This window comes from Hemitrygon akajei, chromosome 6, assembly GCF_048418815.1.
Source record: "Hemitrygon akajei chromosome 6, sHemAka1.3, whole genome shotgun sequence".
NCBI classification, from domain to species: domain Eukaryota; kingdom Metazoa; phylum Chordata; class Chondrichthyes; order Myliobatiformes; family Dasyatidae; genus Hemitrygon; species Hemitrygon akajei.
Window position 1 is genome coordinate 171,935,600 of NC_133129.1, and position 20,048 is coordinate 171,955,647.

The following is a 20,048-nucleotide window of genomic DNA, read 5'->3' on the forward strand; positions in this document are numbered from 1 at the left end:
ATGTGAAGGATGTAAGAAATAAAGTCAATTCAATTCAAAGTGTCTAAATGGTAAGGCAGATATTCTCATGAAGCATCTAGACCAGCAATTGAATCATCAAGGGCATGGTTGACTACAGACGGAGCTGGTAAATGGGATTAGTATGGACAGGACTTGATGGTCAACAGGAATTTGGCTACTATCAAGTTGTATCTAATTCGGTGTTGTATATACCAAATATAGTCAATGCTCATAGATTTTCAATTAAAACTCTGCAGTACTGTGCAAAAGTCTTAGGCACACATATCTGTAATTGTCAGCATGGAGCGGAGAGCAGGTTTGTAAATTTGGTGGGATCAAAGGATGTTGGGAATGGCAAAGGTGGAGTGGTGAAGGAGGGGTGAGGGACAGGTGGTAGAGGAGTGCCAGTGGGGGGGGGGGGAGGGAGTGGGTGCAGACATTCTCAGCTCTGAAACACCAGGCAAGGTAATTTGATTCCAAACAATGGTTAATTGATCATTACAGAATGTCTCTGGTGCTTCCTGCTCTCTCCCTCCTTTCCTCTTTTCCCAACCATTATTCCCCTCTCCCTGCCCTCTTCCTGCTTCAGTCCACAATGGAGGCCCAAATCAGAATCAGGTTTAATATTGCTCACATATGTCATGAAATTACATTTTTTTGTGGTAGCAGTATAGAGCAAAACATAAAATTACTACAGTACTAAGTCTTAGGCACCCTAGCTATATGTATGTATCTAAAACTTCTGCATAGTATTCTCTATATGTAAAATAACACCAAGATAAATTGAAGTTCTATTTCTGATCCAAATAATCACAATTGTTAGACTACTTAAAATAAAAACATAGTGTATAAACTTCAGCCTCTGGTAAGTTTCCATCACTTGACTCACAAGAATGCACTGCTTCCACCTTGTGTCCAATCTGGGAATTGAGTAAAACTACAGATGCTGGCATCTGAAGTAAAACAGAAATACTTGAAGAACTGAGTCAGTCAAGCAGAACCTGTGAAAAGAGAAATCAATGTTTCAGGACAATAACTTTTCCTCAGAATTGAGGCAGGTGAGGAGGCTTTACTGTTTGCTGTGGTGACCCCCAGCATCCTGTTGCACGCCACTTTAATTCTCAATCGCCCTTTTTCAACCTGTATGTTTTTTTAAAATTTCCTTATTCAAGGGATGTGGGCTTTGCAGGTTGAGCCAGCATTTAATTATCATCTCTAGTTGTGTTTGAGAAGGCGGGAGCGAGCTGCTTTCTTGAACTGGTGCAGTCCTTGAATTGGAAGAACACCCCATGTCTGTTACACACACTTAACATTTTACGGTCTTGCTTCTTCTCCTCCACTTTAAGATTTTTGAACGCTCTATGAACCCTACCTCACTACTTTGGTCTCTTGTAACTTATAGTAATTTTTAAATTATACAAGGCACTCTATTACTGCTGCAAAACAACTTTCATGAAATAATACAATAATAAACCTGATTCTGATGTTAGTCACCTCACCCACTTTCATAGTGAAGACCAACGTAAACTAGCACGTCTTGTCTTCTGTCTAGAAGCTTTGCAACCTTCTGAAATGAACACTGAATTTCCCATCGGAAAGTACGCTACTTGAGGAACTCAGCAGGTCAGGTAGCAACTGTGGTGGCAAATGTTCAGTTGATGTTCTGAGTTGCGATCCTGCATTAGTACAGAGTGTACAGGGGTCAGGATAAAGAGGCAAGATGGAGGGGTGAGGTCGAAGCTGGGAAGTGATAGGTGGAACCAGATGAGGAAGGATTAATAGGTAGATAGAGCCAGTGGGATTGTAAGAGGTGGAGACAGCAGCAGAAGCTGGGAGGTGATTATTAAAGACAGAGATCTGTAGATTATGGAATTTGATAAAGGAACATTGTGAGGGAAATGAGATAAGGCACGGATACTTGGAGGTGAGAACAGTTAGGGAGATGACAGGATAAGGGATCGGGTTGGTAGAGTTCACCATCTTCAGGTAAAGTGCTCACACATAATTTCTTATGCTTGTGTCTCTTTCTCACACTGTTTCTTTAAAATAGCTTGTTAACTTATCAGGCGATGAGGAGTGTGGTAACTATCTTAAACTATCTCCATATAGTCTTTCAGACATCTATCCACCCTCTAGCTCTGCTTTGAAAGCTACAGACCCCTCCACACTCCCCATCCCTCATTTCTAAGGACCATCGACCCAAAATGTTTACTACTTTCTCTTTCTACAAATATTGGTATAGAATGGTATATTGAAGTTGTTCATCCCTGACAAACCTGACTGAACACATTTTGAAATGGTGACTAAAGTAGCAAACAGGGAATATCTGCAAATGTCATTTATGAAATGACATCTGTAAATTCATATACAGTCTCTAATTAGGGACCATGAGGTAAAGATGTAGTTTGTTTAATTAAAGGCAAATTATTGACCTGATTAGGAAATTGACAAAGCAATAGCAGATCCATAAGGTACTAAACATTTGAAAGAGATATAAAAAAAACGATCACTAGTCAACAGAATACCTGGGCAGGATAATACAAGATTAATGTAAAAAAAATTGGTGATCAACTAACGATTTAAAAATATTAAAATTATTTCAGCTGGTTGGAAGGGCTAGGAAAAAAATAGTCTGAAAATCAGAGACTGACTTTCAGGAAGGTTCAGGAAACACACTTTGACAAACTATTTTCTCAATGCTGGGTCTAATACTTCCATTGATGGTATTATAGGATATTGTGCTATAAGGGACTTGGATCACACAACTTGATGCCATTGAAAGATGGAATAAATCTGATGAGATATCTTCCTTCATTTTGCAGCAAAATCAAATCAGTATGTCTTTTGAATAAATGTGGACATAGTCACCATTAAACCATTAATTAAATAGAGGTAAACAGCATGGAAACAGGCCCTTTGGACCATTAGATCCTCAATCATGAACCACACAATTACATCAATCAACTTTTCATTCTGCGCACATTCGAATAAACTTTCCTCAGATTCTCCCACTCTGCTAAAAATAAGAGCAATTTCCAATTGCCAGTTAGCCCATTAACTCGCATCTTTGGGAAAGTACAGCATATGTAGGGAACATGGTCTGAGGGAGAAGATGCAAATTCCACACAGGCAGTACCAGAAGTCAGATTGAACCTGGTTCTCTGGAGATGCAGGTTGCGATTCTCTGAGGTGAACTACTGTGTGGCTCAAGGTTTCCTATTTCAATTTATTAAGTGACGTAGAAGTTAACAAAAAAATCACGTTTTAGAATGATAAATAACATTTACGCCTACTTTGAGGGAACAAGGTTGATGGCAAGGAGATGACAAACATACTGTTACTCAAAACTGAGCATCTGCAGTCCTCTATTCCCCCCACCCACCTGCCCTCACTGCATCTCTTAACTCTTTCCATTTCTTCCTGATCTTCACAATCCTGCCTCAGCTGATTTGTTCACTTCATTGGACCAGCTTGGGTCTGAGAGCCTAACACATTGCTTCTCGGCTTGTGTGATTACTCCATGAATCAGAAGTTTAATTTGTTGCCTTCTTGTTTTAGGAATTTGCTCAAAAGCAGTGCAATTGTACGCTCAGGCCAACAGTGCAAATGAAGGTTCAGGCCACCACTGTAGTTTCAACCCTTGATTAGCAAAGGTTACATCACTGCAGCCAATTAACATTTTTGTTTCAAAGTTTTACTGTTTTGAGACCTGTTGCATAAAAATACAAAGTATGAAGCATTCTAAAGTCAACTATATATACATGTCACTCATTTTAATTGACAAAACTTTTTGTATGACTTAAAAGTTCATGAGGACTCATTTCACAGCATCTCAGATTTTCAGCGAATATATAAAATTGCTGAGAATAGCTTTTGTATCCTTGAAATGCAGTCAGTAGCTGGCTGTATTAAGTCTTTGTAGACAGCAATTCATTGATCATCTACAAATTTATGATGCATCATGCTTGATTATACCAATGGACTTGGTTAACTGCTCTGTTATACTAGAAAAGCCACTTTCAGACATTTCATCTCAGACATTTCCTTTCTTCATCTTTACATGTTAAGTTTGACTTCTGCAGAATTTGAGCCTTTAGGAGTTTACTGTTCCTCTTGGTCTGAATTCTTGTACACTGTGAGTTCAATCACTCATGCCTCCAAATGTCTAGATCCCAAAGACGAGAATTACCAAAAGTTATCAAACCTCTCTCCGTGATTTAAGAAGTTTCTTAAAAACACTGTTTTTGTCCAAGCTTTTAGCCATTTAGCCTTAACATGGCAAATGCTATCTCATCTCATGTTAAGTTTTGCTCTATTACCCAGGTCTGTTAAAAATAAAACCTCTAACACAATATACAGGGGGAAATTGAAATTGTTTAACTGAACTTTAATGACCATATTTCTTTATTGTCTTTAGTATTCCCCCTTAAAGTTTATTAAAATAAATAAGCATTAGGATGAGAAACACAAATGCTTGGTGTTATATGTATCCATATGCTTGATATTATAAATAGCCAAATGCCTATACTTCATCTTCTTTCTATGGTTGAATATGTAAAAGATGAAGCAAAATAGAGTTCCAAGCAAATTTAAATGTGGTACTTTGAAGCAAATATAATGACGTCTGTAAATTTACAGTTCCTTTGTCTAAATAAATGAGACAGGAACCACTACTGTGTAAGTAACTTCATGATGTGGATTAGCTTACTTTAGATGTTAGGATTTTCCATGCACACCTCTAGATTAAAGCTCCATCTGTGAGAAACAAAGAGTTAATGTTTCAGGTCAATTACTTTTTCCTGTCTTAGGACACGGGTCTGGAAAGCAAAATTCATTGTCTTCTCAGAAACTTCCTACTTTTAGAACTGAACACTTCGTTTTTAATTTCAGATTTCCAGAATCAACTGTGCTATTAGAGGTTTACTTGCTGAAAGCAAGTCTGGATAAAGACAAGGGAACAGCATTTTCCTCAGTTTTTGGTTACAATAAATATCCCTATACAACCAAATGAGATTGTGCAAGTGTTGGTACAGTTGGAGACAAGAGAGAATGTAACAAAAAGACCAGAGCTAACTTATAGACGACAACGGATTTTTGAAATAAAAGCAATTATTTTTTTAAACAAGTAATCATTGTAAAAATACATATTTTGTTAAGTGTACAATTTAATATAATTTATAATATCAATTTGATTTTAATCTTATTTCACAAATATTTGACTGTATTTTGTCTCCAAAATATTACTTTCTTTGGACTAGTACCCCATTACTTAATGAAGTTGAACATGACTTAAACAATTTAAAACAAAAGTCACAATTTAAATTACTGAAATCACATCAACTGAGATGCACATGAATTATACAACCAATAAGAACCATCTGCCAACTCTTTCATCTTCTGTCACAAACGAGAAATCTATACATAAAAAATTATTACAATTGTCCCCCATACACTTCTCATACAAACTGAAACTCATTTGTCCTTGGTTGGTCAAAGCCCATTGTGTACTGCTGACTCCAGTCAATTTTGCTTGGCTTGAGCAGACCAAAACAGCGGCATTGGAAGAAGTCCACTAAGTTCTGGAAACAGCCATGACTGCAATAAATACATAACACAATTTTCAATTACAAACTAAGATTTGATAAGAAGCATAATACATCCCCTCGTATGTTCCACAAACAACATGGCTCTACTGAAGCAATAGTGGATGTATCAGCAACAGAACCTCATCACAAAACACGCACATATTTCATGAAGTCATGCCCTCACCTGCAGCTGAACACTGGAACAGGCTAAGCAAGTGGCACTAGCAAAGAGGTCTCTCTACCTGTCACAATATTAGTGGTTGCCTGGTGTCCAATGATGAGGCTTGACAGTGGAAGATGGTGTCCCAGCAACCTCAATACCAGGCACCTCCTTTCACAGCTAATCTTGATCATTGGATACCCTCTGAGGACTAAGCCAATCCACCAGGCTGAAAGCCCATAGGAACAGTTAAAACAATTTTCTAAATGTTGGTTTTAGATTAACATGCCAAACAATTTAACATAATAAACGGTTGTTACACTAATCATATTTTTGAAATAAATAATTGACAGCCCTAATTTAACAGCTTATTCTGTACCCTTTTCAGCATATGCTGCACTGGACTGAGAGCCACAACTTTGCTGCAATAATAACATTTTATTATCCTCATGCACAATGCATAATTCTCTGGTGTAGCTGCTATTGTCTTTTATTTTGGCTGTGGTGGTACACGTTTTTGATTACAATAATTGCTGGTCAGAGATAAAAATGATGGATTACTCTTTGTGCAGAAATCCTGGGACTCTGTCACTTCAAGGGCAGTTTCTGTAGATTTTATGGCAACTCTATCGATTTTCTAAGGCCAATATTAAGAGGTGTAAACATCCTGTATTCTTGAAACAAGTGATAAGCAAGCAAATTGATTCAACATTGGAAAGTTGATATAATGAGCATATCCATGGAAGTATTTTGTTCTCTAGCACAAGCTATTAAACCTCAGTTCCAAGACTTACACAAGTAGCCAAAGCTAGTTGCGATATATCCTAAATCCTGGGTGTGTAAGCTATTCCACAGGTTCCTATTAAATCTCTCTCCTCTCACTGTAAAGCTATGTCCTCTAATTTTTGATTTCCCTAATGCTGGGAAAAAAAACTATACACATTCACCCAATCTCTACCTCTCAAGACTTTATACGTCTCTATTTCCTCTTTCATTCTCCTAAGCTCCAATAAATAAAGTCCCACCCTCCTTAACTTCTCTCCACAACTCAGGTCCATGAATCCTACCAACAACATTGTTGTAAATCTTTTCTGCACTTTTCTCAGCTGAATGGTATCTTTCCTATAGCTGTGTGGCCAAAATTGAACAAAATATTTCAAATGTGCTCTCATAAATGTCTTCTTGTGCAACTCTAACTTAACATCCCAATATTTGTACTCAATGCCTTGAATGATGATGACCAACATGCCAAAAGTCTTTGCCACTACTGCTTACCTGTGTTGCCACTTTTAAGGAACCATATACTTTTATCCCTAGATCTCTCTGTTCTACAAAAAGTCCCAGGGCCCTGCTGTTCACTGTGAAAGTTCTACCCTTATTACTCTTCCCAAAATGCAACACTTCATTCTTATCCAAATTAAACTTCTCTTTCCATTCCTCCGCCCAACTACCCAGCTATCAAGATCTCTCAGTAGTGTCTGATAACCATCATCACCATCCACACGACCACCTACTTTAGGTGTCATCTGCAAACCTAAGCATACCTTGTACATTCTCATCCAAATCACTGATATACTTACTTGAATGGATTTTGCTGAATTCCAAGAATATGTCCAGAATGTGCACGTTTGGTCAAACTGAGCCGTTCATTGGTTGTTAGACCCAAATACAAAGTCTAAATTTAAAAAAAGTTTTAAACTGTCACAAACTTTATTTTCCTCATCTGAACCCCCATTTTTAAAAGTATATCAAAATAATAATTGACCATGAAATGTCTAAGTTTTGTGATTCAGCAGCTCATGCTGTCACATTGCATTATACGATGCTTTATACAGTGAACCCAATCTTAATCCTGCTACTTAATTGTCTTGCCAGCCAAAGGGCATGCACTAATACTGCCAAAAGAGCCAGATCACAAGAATTATGTCAAGATTTAGTGAGCTTTGACAGAATCCTACACACTTAACTCACTCAAAACATGTGCTTACTTTAAAAAACTACTTTTCAAAGGGGGCTTCCCTGATGTAGTTGCACGATAACTCAGCAGACTAGAGTGCACAAAAATTAAATACACACAAAATGTATAAATGATACAGAATATTCTATGAAAGAGAGGATAAATTTTAAAAATGTTCTGCCATTTCAACTATTAAGCTAAAAGCATAATATCTTCCCCTTGTTACTTTCAGGATGCTTTTGTGAATGTGATACACCTTGTAAGTGCAGATTTGTTTAAGTTAACAAAAGCCTCAATCTGTAGTTACACCATTTCAACAAAATATACTTGAAGCAGACTGTGATTACTGTAAAAACAATGTTTACATTTCAGAATTTTTTATGCTAGATCCAAATTAAGATTACAAATTAAACTGAAGTACATGTTTGGAGTACTAGCTGCGTGAGAAAATACCAGGATAGTGAAGTGTGAAACTGTATTTCAATCTATTTTAGAATTTTATAAAATACTGTGCAAGAAGCTTTTTGGGTGAGAAGTAGTGTCAATTCACTGCACTGCTCCAATCGCTGAAATGAGAATTTCAACAGCTATAAACTGAGTTAAGGTTTGGTTTTTAATGCGTGTCTCTTCATCTCTGACCAGATACAAGTTAGAGTTCATGCCTTCAGATTTTGAATTCAAGAATAGTTTGACAAACCCTATCTACTGTATAAGACCAATGCAATTGGGCTGGGGAAAATAATTTTAAATGCTCATTTAAATACAGTAAGCTGATTTGTACAGGAACAGTGTACTTTACTCATGATTGCAAGAAGTCATGCTGAAAATCTGCTATTAATTTTTCTAGGTTTTAAATTTGACAAACCAAGCTTATGGCTAATAATGCACAACAGTGGATAAATAAATTGATACTTTTATTTTTCTATTCAAACTTAATGCACAGGCTAATTCCTAGAAAGCAGAGATGACAAGAAACTCAAAGTGAATTGTTACAAATTGTTAACTGTATTAATCAAGGAATCTAAGTGTTCCTAATAAACAAACTGACATGGGATGTTTATCTTCACATGATATCCTATGCCAATATTTATTGGACATTGAAAGGTGAAATTTCAGATAAATATAATTTCAAAATGTTCTTATGCTTAAAAGACAAACTGAAGCTACTGGCAACCACCAACCTCTTCCTATAGAGTTGATACTCTGCCAAACGTTTTAGGCTTGCTGACTTTGACCACCCTTGAAGACTCATTCTGCACTTCTCACTGCCTCAGTAAAGCAGCCAATATAATCAAAGACTCCACCTAGCCCAGACATTCTCTCTCTTCCCTCTCTCACCAGACAAAAAATACAAAAGCCTGAAAACATGTATCGCTAGGCTCAAGGAAAACTTCTCTCCCACGGTTGGTTATCAACTCTTGAACGGACAAAAGATGGACTCTTTGGCCTCACAATCTGTATCATTATGATATTGATCTTGTTTACCTGCACTGCACTTTTTTGGTAATTTTACACTTTATTCTAGCTCAATGCATTTTGGAATGATTTTATCTGTATGAAAAGCATGCAAGAAAAGCTTTGCCATTCTGGATCTGTATCTTGATATATGTGACAATAATAAACCAATACCAAATATGAATTTTCATACCAGCTATATACCCTACTGCCTGTAGCTATCAGTTAAGTCACTAACTGCACAGATTATTTGTCACACTTGACCTTCTGTTATAATTACTGCACAAATGCTTAACCCACTGTCAACCTCATTAAATTGTATTCGTGCAACGAACAAAGGTGTTTCGGGAACTCATGTATTAAACACACAAGTACCAACTTTGTGTGTTGCTCCAGATTTCCAGCACATGTAGTCTTGTGTCACCTTATTACATTTAGCTGCCACGTAGCAGTAACTGAGGGTGATTCATGACACAATTGCAGTTTAAGGGTCCTTTAAGAAAAGCAAAAGGTAGCAATGGGCTACTTACATAAATATGTAAAATGTATATTAGTGCTAAAATGTTAAGAATTCTCAAATTTCGACACAGTATATAAACTGGGCAACTTTCCTCATTTTTACCAGGTGTCTCAGTAAAGTGTGCCACCATTTTGTATTGTGATAAGGGACACTTATTGCATCTTTGGCACAGCACTAATTAAATTCCACAGATAATTGGTAATTATTGTTTACCTGATAGAGCTGGTTAAATAGCAGAAATATGACCCATGAGGAATGGAATATCACTAGCAGAAATATCCAAACTATCCATGGAGAACATGAAATAATTTGGATCAGAAGTATCCATAATCCATCCTTTTCATAGCTGGTTACACAATGTGAGGACCAATCTGTAATCATGTGAAATAACAGGGTTACTTTCTAGAACGCTTGCAATACATGCACTCATCATACCCAACATTCCTGAATGCAATAATGCAAATCGAATGACTCGTTCACCAGACTAATCACTATACTGACTGTGCTTAAATTTAAATTGTGCATTATTGTTGTGATGGAAAATAACTGGTTCTTTGAGTCTCAACAGTAGAGGCCTGGACACACACAGTCTTAATAATAAGGAATTTATTTACAAGGGGAAGTCGGGTCGGCTGTACAATACACAGAAAGAGGTGTGGGGACAGGGTACAGTTACACATACAAAGAACAAGGGAAAGGCACTACGACAGCTATCCCCCTTGACCTTGGATAGCTGCGGCTCCCTTACCAGGACCAACGATAAACCTTCCTAAACATAAATCAATGCACTTACCTTCAATGAGGTGGTCTGTAAGAGAGACCAAGCCAGGCACATGTCTCACCTTTTATAGCATGGGGCTGGGTGAGATATTCCAATTAAGGTGACCAATAATTTAGGTGTGCATTGATTAGTTGGGAGGGACCAAATGTTGATTGGCATGTGGTGTGTCCTCCGACCAGCCAGGTGGCAGTGCGTCTGTCATGTGGCCGGTATCTCTGGATACAATTATTTATTTGAAACTTTTTTTTGAAAACTTACTAGCAGTTAGGATCTCAAAATCTAGTTGGATAGCTTAGAGTACTAATGCTATTGAGGCAAACAACATGATGAGCCACCGTTCCCTCTTACTGGAGAACCCAGGACTGGGGTTAAGGAAAAAGGAAAAATTTCACTCGAGGGTTGTGAATTATTCGAATTCTCCAACCGTCAATATTTGTGAAAGAAAGGAAAAGAAGGATATGTGAAAAGCATAGTATATTGGCATTGAATTTGATATTCAACCATAATCCTAAATGACAAAGCAGGTTTGAGAAACCTTATGGCAGCTGTACCATATACTCTCACTTTCAGATATTCTTTTGATCAGATGATCTCATGTAATTATTTATTTTATTTAGATACAGCACGGAATAAGACTTTTGAGCTCTTTGAGCTGCACTGGGCAGCATCCCCCAACAATTCCAATTTAATCCTAACCTAATCATGGGACAATTTATAATGACTAATTAACCTATTAACTGGTATGTCTTTTGACTCTGGGAGGAAACTGGAGGACCCAGAGAAACCCTGTGCATTCCACAGGGAGGATTTACAGAGACTCCTTATAGAGGATGCCGAGACTGAATTCGGAAGCCTTGAGCTGTAATAGCAACAAGCTAACCACTATACTACCATGGCACCCAAAAACTGACCAAATATTCAACTGATTAATAATCTAACAGTTAACTTAAAGCAGTGAAATACAATAAGAAATCATACTAAGCAGTTGTGCCACTGCAGTAACTTCTCCACATTGTACTTCTTTATTTCACAGGAGGTAGCCATTTAGTCTATTAATTCTAGTTTTCAAAGCACATCCATCAATTTAATACACCCACTTATCTCCCATTCCCTCACATGCTCATCAGTTCTCTCCTAATTTCCTACACCCACTTACACTAGAGGCAATTTACAAGAGCCAAGTAACCTAAGAGGTTCTTTATAAGCCACCTTTAGGAAATAAATTAATTAAAAATATACTCAAAGAATTATTATTAAGGTTCATACAGATAAAAAGGTGTCCGATAGGTATCCACTCCAATATTATTAACTTTTCTATTCATTCCCTGAAGAATATGCATCCAATTAGCCCTCAAAAGCCATTGCAAATCTTGTAGACAGAAGGTGCCAATGTAGGACAAGGGAAATATGCTCTTCTTGAATTGGATCAAAAAACATTTCAGAGGAACACATACAAAATGGTGGAGGAACTCAGCAGATCAGGCCACATCTACAGAGAAGAATAAACAGTCAACATTTCCAGGCAAAACCCTTCATCAGGACTGGAAAGGAAGGGGGAAGAAACCAAAATATGAAGGTGGAGGGGAAGGATGGGAGAAGAGTGAGATGTTGGGACGTGATAGGTGGATAAAATTAAAAGGCTGAAGGAGGAATTTGATAGGAGAGGAGAGTGAACCATAGGAAAAAGGGAGAGGAGCAGCACCAGGGAGAGGTGATTGGCAGGTGAGGAGAATAGTTAAGAACGGAGCCAGAATGTGGATTGGAAAAAGAGGTGGAGGGAAGAGAAATTACTGCAAGTTTGAGAAATTAACATCATCAGGTTGGAGGCTACCCAGACGGAATATGAGGTGTTGCTCCTCCAACCTGAGAGTGGCCTCATTGAGGTAATAGAGAAGGCCATGGACTGACATGTCAGAATAGAAATAGGAAGCAGAACTAAAACAGGCGGCCACTGGTAAATCCTACCTGTTGCTGACAGAGTTAATGTGCTAGACAAAGCATCCCCCAATTGACATTGGATCTCATCGATACAGAGGAGTTCTGGATATATTTGACAATCCCAAAGACTTAAGGTAAAGTGTTGCGTCAACCTGTTTGGGGCCTTGAATAGTGGTGAGGGGGCACTTGTCTCATTTGTAGAGATAATGCCCAGACCATACTGCAGATAGTTTACTATCACCCAAGTATTGAAAAAGAATATAGTGCTTTCCCAGTGTATATGACATATAAACTCTTCTCGGGCTTCCATCCGAGTCCAGGTATCGATTTTAACCACTGTTTCAATGACAAACTCCACCATCTTCATCAGGGATGATGCCTAAGCTCGTCTAGTCCGGTGGTATATATGCTCAACTCTCGTCATCCATCCCTCCTGATTGGTTAGTCCTCAATGAATCAGGTTTTCACTGTCCTGCCTTGTTTAAAATCATATTCCAGTTCTTTGTTGAAATTTTTATTCTCTAGTCTTATTTCAATGGCTTCCTTCACTGGGCAGTCCCAAAAACCACTGGCACAGCACAGCAGTTTTGTGCCGAAGTCAATCCTGTGGTCATTGTGTATGCAATGTTCTGCAACAACCAATTTCTCCAGGTAACCCAAATGGATAAAACTCTGACACTTGAAATAAGATTAGAGTTTAAGAATTTCAACAGAGGTCTCACTCTACGTAAGAACTGGAATCCAATTTTAAACAAGGCAGGACAGCTGAAACCTGACCGGTTGAGGACCTACCAATTAGGAGGGACAGACAACCGGAGTTGAGTATATATACACCAGACTATACAGGCCTAGACATCATCCCTGATGAAGATGGCAGAGTTTGTCATCGAAACGTTCGCTAAGATCGATATCTGGACCTGGCTGGAAGCCCGAGAAGGGTTTATAGCTGACACTGTTTCAATAAGAAGAAAATCAACCTTGCACAAATTATATCATTAAGATTTGTGCTTCAAGCAACTGACACGTTCACTTGAAAGGGAATATAATTCAATTTTATTTAAAATAACAGGTGTGCTTTTGAAAGGCAATTAATAAGACTCTGGAAAAAGGCCACTTACACACAATCGTTCCATAGCTCATCCAGAGAAGTACTGTGAACACGAAAAACAGGAAGCTAACAAAATATCGCTGATTCCAAGCACCTGTTTTCAAAATAAAAACATGTGACAAAGGAAATGGTTGTTAAGATTTGGTATTATTTCTCACTACATTCTTTTCCTTTGAGACTGTGGTTAAATATATCTTAACAATTACAATGTTTTTTTATTTTACAAACTTTAATATTGTGTGTAGAAATATTATATACTGTTATTATGAGGCAAAACATCTGCTCCAAAATGGCAAAAAATAAAATTAAAAATAAATGCTACAATTATCAAAATAAACAGATTCACGTTACTAATTAAATTGCAAAAAACCTTTATTAACCTGTATTAAAGAAAAAAATAAAATGGTCAAAAACAGAAAATTGAAGTACTCCACAACCAAAAGGACCATATGGCCTTGATAGTATTGAAATTAGTTCGATTTTACTGTAAGACTTTAGATAAACCTTGATCAGGGAAAGTGAGTAAGCAGATGGAATTTTACTTTATAACAGTACAGCTATCATTCTACAACTAAAAAACCCCTGGACCAATAATAGTGGGAAGCATATAAGATGGTTGCAATACAATAGCTGTAAATAAAATAAATCCTAAGAGTAACTATCCTAAGAGTAATCCTAAGAGTAAATATCAAACAATACATAGTAATCTTGATTACTCTTAATTAAATCTCTCTAACATTTAAAATACATTGCAATCAAACTACACTCGGTGGTCACTTTGTTCGGTACAGAAGTGGAACTCAATGTGGTCTTCTGTTGTGTAGCCCAGCCACTTCAAGTTTCAATGTGTTGTGCATTCAGAGATGCTCTTCTGCACACCGCTGTTGTAATGCATGACTATTTGCGTTAGTATCTCCTGTCAGTTTCAACCAATCCGACCATTCTGCAATGACCACTCTCATTAACAAGGCATTTTCTTCCACACAGCTACCACTCCGATTTTTTTTTTGTTTTCCCCCCCCATTCTCTGTAAATTCTAGAAAATGTTGTGTGCAAGAATCCCAGATCAGCAATTTCTAAGGTACTTAAACAATCCCATCCAGCACCAACAATTATTCCACGATCAAAGTCACTAAGATCAGTTTTTCCTCATTCTGATGTTTGGTCTGAACAACGAATGAACCTCTTGACCACGTCTACATGCTTTTAAGCATTGAGTTGCTGCCACATGATTGGCTGATTAGATATTTGTATTAAGCAGTAGGTGTACAGGTGAACCTAACAAAATGGCCACTGAGTATATGTTACAAGGCTCCATCCGCAAGACAATGGACAATCTTTGTTGAGTTTTGTAGGAACCAACAAGAAACCTAGCTATAGGGTAGTCTTGGCCTTGATGTATGCTGATAAAAAAAAGCTTCAGCGGTGCTACATACAATTTCAGCATTGTATCCACTCAAACCCTCTACTGAAGATTACAAAAGGAAGGTGTGAAATTGGCATCATCAGTGAGAAGAAAAAAAATAGAAAAAAAATATTCGATATCATATAAACCACACAACATAAAACCATTACTCATGCTTTACAAAGAGTAGAATAAAGGTAAACACTCTGGCAAATGATTTGCCAACCATGCATTCTTATACAGAAGCACCACTTTATTATAAAGAAACCATATCAAATTAGCAAAAACAAAGAAAGCAGACCATTTGGAGATACCTGTAGAAGTGCAATAGTTACCATTAAGCAGCCCTCATACAGGAATAAGAGCAGCTAGAGAAACAAGATTGATCTGCCCCAACCTTAATATTACTAGCATTAATACAAGACCACTTAATGGAAACATCATCTTGTAAGCATAACTTTATTTATTCATTCACAGACAATGAAATTTGCAGTACCTCAATACTGATTTCTTGTTGAGAGCTAATTTGGCAGGTTTAGTTTAAACTAGTTCCAAAACTACCGCAATTCAGAAGTCCGATTGTTTATATATTGAGACTGCCTTGCAACAAAAGATGACTCACCAATACAACGTGAAATCCATACACAATGATGATCAAACTTGGCTACACAACGGTCACAAACGGGACAGTGTTTAGATCGGAGAGGTTTGCGCACCTGGAATATTGTAATTAATTTGAAAAAATTATCCATATTCAGAATGTTCAACAGCCATCATAAATGGCTTCAAGGGAGACAAGAGGATCACAGCTGCAATAAAGTAATACATTCACATATATATTTTTAAAGAATTGAGAACTAGAAAGACGCTACGACAATCAATATTTAATCCCATAGACGCATGAGACTGCAGATATTGGAACCTGGAGCAACAAAACTCAGTGGATCAGGCAGCATCTGTGGAGGGAAATGAATAGTCGATATTTTGCATTATCTACTGCTGTAGTTGTCTCAAAGCTCTCTCATATAAATTTCTCAAAGATCAATAATCAATTTACATTGTGTGTTATTGAAGACTAGCTTCTTTGTGAGCAAGGTAAAAACTACAGCAGCTGTGGAATTTTGAAGATAATCATAGCAGAAGGCTATTAGAACCATTTGTGGGTTATTAGTTGAGTCCTACATTTGAAAATTACGATTTGTTCTCACAGCAGTAGTTGCTGTTGACCAAGCATGTCAGCAATTCAACTGAATATCTCTGAAGACATATTGACACTTCAGCTGGCAAGAGTTTTTTTAAAGAAAGAAAATTACTCTTAGCTTTAAAGTTAACTTGGTAACTAGCCATATACTCAGTCGGTAGTGATTCTGAGGATTAAGCAAATCAATATTGCATTTTTCTTCACGTGTCTGAATATAAAAGGAATCAAAGGGTAAGGATTAGTTCAGGGAAGTGGCACGTGGTGAAAGATGAGTTATGACAAAGGCTGATTGGGATACTCCTGCAACGAGTATGTACTATAAATTATCCATTCATTATTTGGCTTATCTTTGTTCCTTGAAAGAGACTTACCTTACACTAACACTTAATTTCCACTTTCAATAAATTAAACTTAGTTTATGGATACAGAGATTTTGTTTTCTGAAGATGATGAAATTTCAATAAAACATTGTCTTTTACTATGTTTCAATATGGTGAAAAATGTACCTATTAAACTTTGAGCCAATATGACCATATCAGATAGTCATATTGTAACAGCTCAATTTATTTTTGCAGGAATGTTCACCAATGAATTACCTTTAGCAGTGATCATGGGAGAAATAACAATGGGTGGTCAAATAAATGTTTTGACAAATAACACACTGCTTCAAAATTTTAAAAGTGCTTGTGAGGTGCAGCCATGCAAGCAGAAAGGGAATGGGTCTGGGTCAGGGAAGAGAAGGTTGGAATGAAAGAAAAATCCAGTGGGAGAGGTGGGTGGAGGGAAGAAAAGCAACTCAACTGTAAACTAATATAGTATAAAGCAAAAATGACAAAATATTTGATGTACAGTAAGTTAATTAGTAAAAACAAAGCATATGTCACACAATATTAGTATTTCAGCTATAATTATAAAATTGCCATTAAGCTTGGCAAGTTAATTCTATTGAAGAATGGACAGTGTTTCAACAGTATAAACAATAATATTCACTTACAAGACACATAGTGCAGAAGATCCTTGGGTCCAAGCAATCAGCTTCTGCAAGTGATATAACAGTCTGGAAAATAGATTTAATAGATTTCAAAGATCATTGTTATACAATTAACCTCCAAGCTATTTTAATTTGCATTGCTTCACCTGACATAGCATACCAAAAAGATGAAGAACACTTTCAAGCAGAATGATTGAGATATACAGGTTAGCATCTTTCATATCACTTTCAGGATATCATACAATCTGAGGTACTTTCTGAAATTTTATAATGCAGCAAAATGCAATGGACAATTAACTCATAACAAGGGGTCATACAGCACCTTGCTAATAATTGGATGGTATGATTTTATGTTGATGCCTTATCAAAATTACAAAAAATAAATGCTTACGGTGTAGGTTGCAACAAACTGGATGGATCAAAGACATTATAGCCAAAATGACACAGAATGAGCATAAATAAGTCATCTTCTGTTGACAACATGTAAAGACTAGTGTGCCTTAGGGATTTCTGTGGGGCCTAAACTCCTTAGGAATTGCATAAATGCTTTCGACAAAGTCAAAAATATTGATGCAGTACTTGCTGGTGACATGAAAAATTGCAAGTTGTGTAGAGAATAAAGAAACTACATAGAACAGGACTTAGATAGGCTAAACAAGTGGTCAAAGATCTGGTAAATTCCAGGAAATGTTGAACTGTCCATTGGACAAGAAAAACATAATAAACATAATAAAAAAGTATATTATTTAACTGATGAAAGATTGCAGAGCTCTGAGATGCAAAGGTATCTGTATGTGGAAATGCCTAAATCCAAAAGACCAGTATTCAGATACAGCAGGTAATAAAGAAAACGCACATTGCACGACCGTGCAAGAATGATGAGTCTGCATACAGAGAGGAGGTGCAGTGGCTAACAGACTGGTGCAGAGCCAACAACCTGTCTCTGAATGTGAACAAGACAAAAGAGATGGTTGTGGACATCAGGACAGCATGGAGCCACCACTCTCCGCTGAACATCGATGGCTCCTCGGTAGAGATCGTTAAGAGCACCAAATTTCTTGGTGTTCACCTGGCATAAAATCTCTCCTAGTCCCTCAACACCAGCTCCATAGCAAAGAAAGCCCAGCAGAGTCTCTACTTTCTGCGAAGGCTGAGGAAAGACCATCTCCCACCCCCCCACCCCCCCCCCCCATCCTCACCACTTTCTACAGGGGTTGTGTTGAGAACATCCTGAGCAGTTGCATCACTGCCTGGTTCGGAAACTGCACCATCCCGGATAGCAAGACCCTGCAGCGGATAGTGAGGTCAGCTGAGAAGATCATCGGGGTCTCTCTTCCCGCCATTACAGACATTTACACCACACGCTACATCCGCAAAGCAAACAGCATTATGAAGGACCTCGCACACCCCTCATACAAACTCTTCTCCCTCCTGCCATCTGGGAAAAGGCACTGAAGCATTTGGACTCTTACAACCAGACTATGTAACAGTTTCTTCCCCCAAGCCATCAGACTCCTCAATACCCAGAGTCCGGACTGACACCAACTTACTGCCCTCTACTGTGCCTATTGTCTTGTTTATTATTTATTGTAATGCCTGCACTGTTTTGTGCACTTTATGCAGTCCTGGGTAGGTCTGTAGTCTAGTGTAGTTTTTTGTGTTGTTTTATGTAGTTCAGTGTAGTTTTTGTACTGTGTCATGTAACACCATGGTCCTGAAAAACGATGTCTTGTTTTTACTGTGTACTGTGCCAGCAGTTATGGTCAAAATGATAACAAAAAGTGACTTGAACTTGAACTTATTGCTAAGTGAATGAAATGCAAAAGTAGAGAGATGATGTCTTGGCTATACAGAGTATTATTGTTATTTAAGGATGGTTCTGAATACGTTGTAAGCAGATCAGAGAGTGTTTCCAAGATTAATACCTGAAAAGGACATGGTGACTTGTGAGAACATAATAGACCAGGTTTCGGTCCACTGGTGGTCAGAAAGTGAAAGACAACTTGACTGAAATAGAAAATGAGCTTTAAAATCTTGATAATGTACTCTAGGAAAGGAGCTTCATCTTGTAGGAAAGTCTAGAAAGAGGGCTGAAATGCTTAAAAATAAAAGCTTATTCATTTAAGACGATGAGGCAAAATACTCTGAGTTGTCAATTCTCAGAAGATTTCTACAACTCTTTGAGGAAGAGCAGATACATGGGCAGAAATAGATGCATTCTTGATAACCATAAGGTGAAGAGTTACTGCAGTAGATGTGAATGTAGAAATCAGTTTGCAAGCAACAATGAATGATCTCATTAGCAGACTCAGAGGAGCTAAGTAGTCTGCTTGTACTCTGAACTTCAATGTTCATATATTCAATTAATTAATAAAATCTGGACAGAACACAAGGCATAATTCACCTGCTTTTCTCTGAAATGACACCACTGCAATTCTGGCATCCAAATGAACAAACAGATGGCCTTCAGTACAGCATCTCATCCAAATAAAGCCATAATTGACATTGAAGGATTTCAATCATACTCTGCTGAAATGTTAGTTTAGTCTCTGTGCCAATATATGAAACGAGAACTTCCTGACTCATATGAACGTGGTAATCAATGGAGTCCAGCTGACACTGATGGAAACATTGCTTATGCCCAGTATGGTTTAAGTCATAACAGCTTTACTGCACCAATATATGCGCTTCATTGTTGTAAAGAAATATCACCACAACTCTGTAGCCTATTTTCAGTTCTATTCTTATTTCACAACATTAGCAGGTTATCTGGTGTACCCCCATCACCTAAATCATGTACCACTGTAACAACAAGTTTTTCCCCATCTGCAATTTAGCAATTCCTTTAGTTTTATAGCAAATTACACATTAATGAAGCAGCTGTGATCTTCATATTTGAATTTAAGTTACTAACATTTTCTGTGGAGTTAAGGTGAGAAAGAAAGCA

At 37.5% G+C, this 20,048-nt stretch overlaps 1 protein-coding gene across 1 annotated transcript in view; it reads right to left on the bottom strand.

Moving 5' to 3' along the window:
• Window positions 1–3,678: 3,678 nt before the first annotated feature.
• The window catches only part of zdhhc13 (zDHHC palmitoyltransferase 13), a 49,044-nt gene continuing 32,674 nt past the window's right edge, over window positions 3,679–20,048 (bottom strand). Inside the window, exons 12-17 of the mRNA XM_073049768.1 lie at window positions 17,105–17,167; window positions 15,532–15,625; window positions 13,515–13,598; window positions 9,891–10,048; window positions 7,326–7,420; window positions 3,679–5,595 (exon numbers count right to left, since the gene is read on the bottom strand). Coding sequence (XP_072905869.1) covers window positions 5,457–5,595; window positions 7,326–7,420; window positions 9,891–10,048; window positions 13,515–13,598; window positions 15,532–15,625; window positions 17,105–17,167 — 633 coding nt within the window. The 3' untranslated portion in view covers window positions 3,679–5,456. The remainder of the gene's footprint in view (window positions 5,596–7,325; window positions 7,421–9,890; window positions 10,049–13,514; window positions 13,599–15,531; window positions 15,626–17,104; window positions 17,168–20,048) is intronic.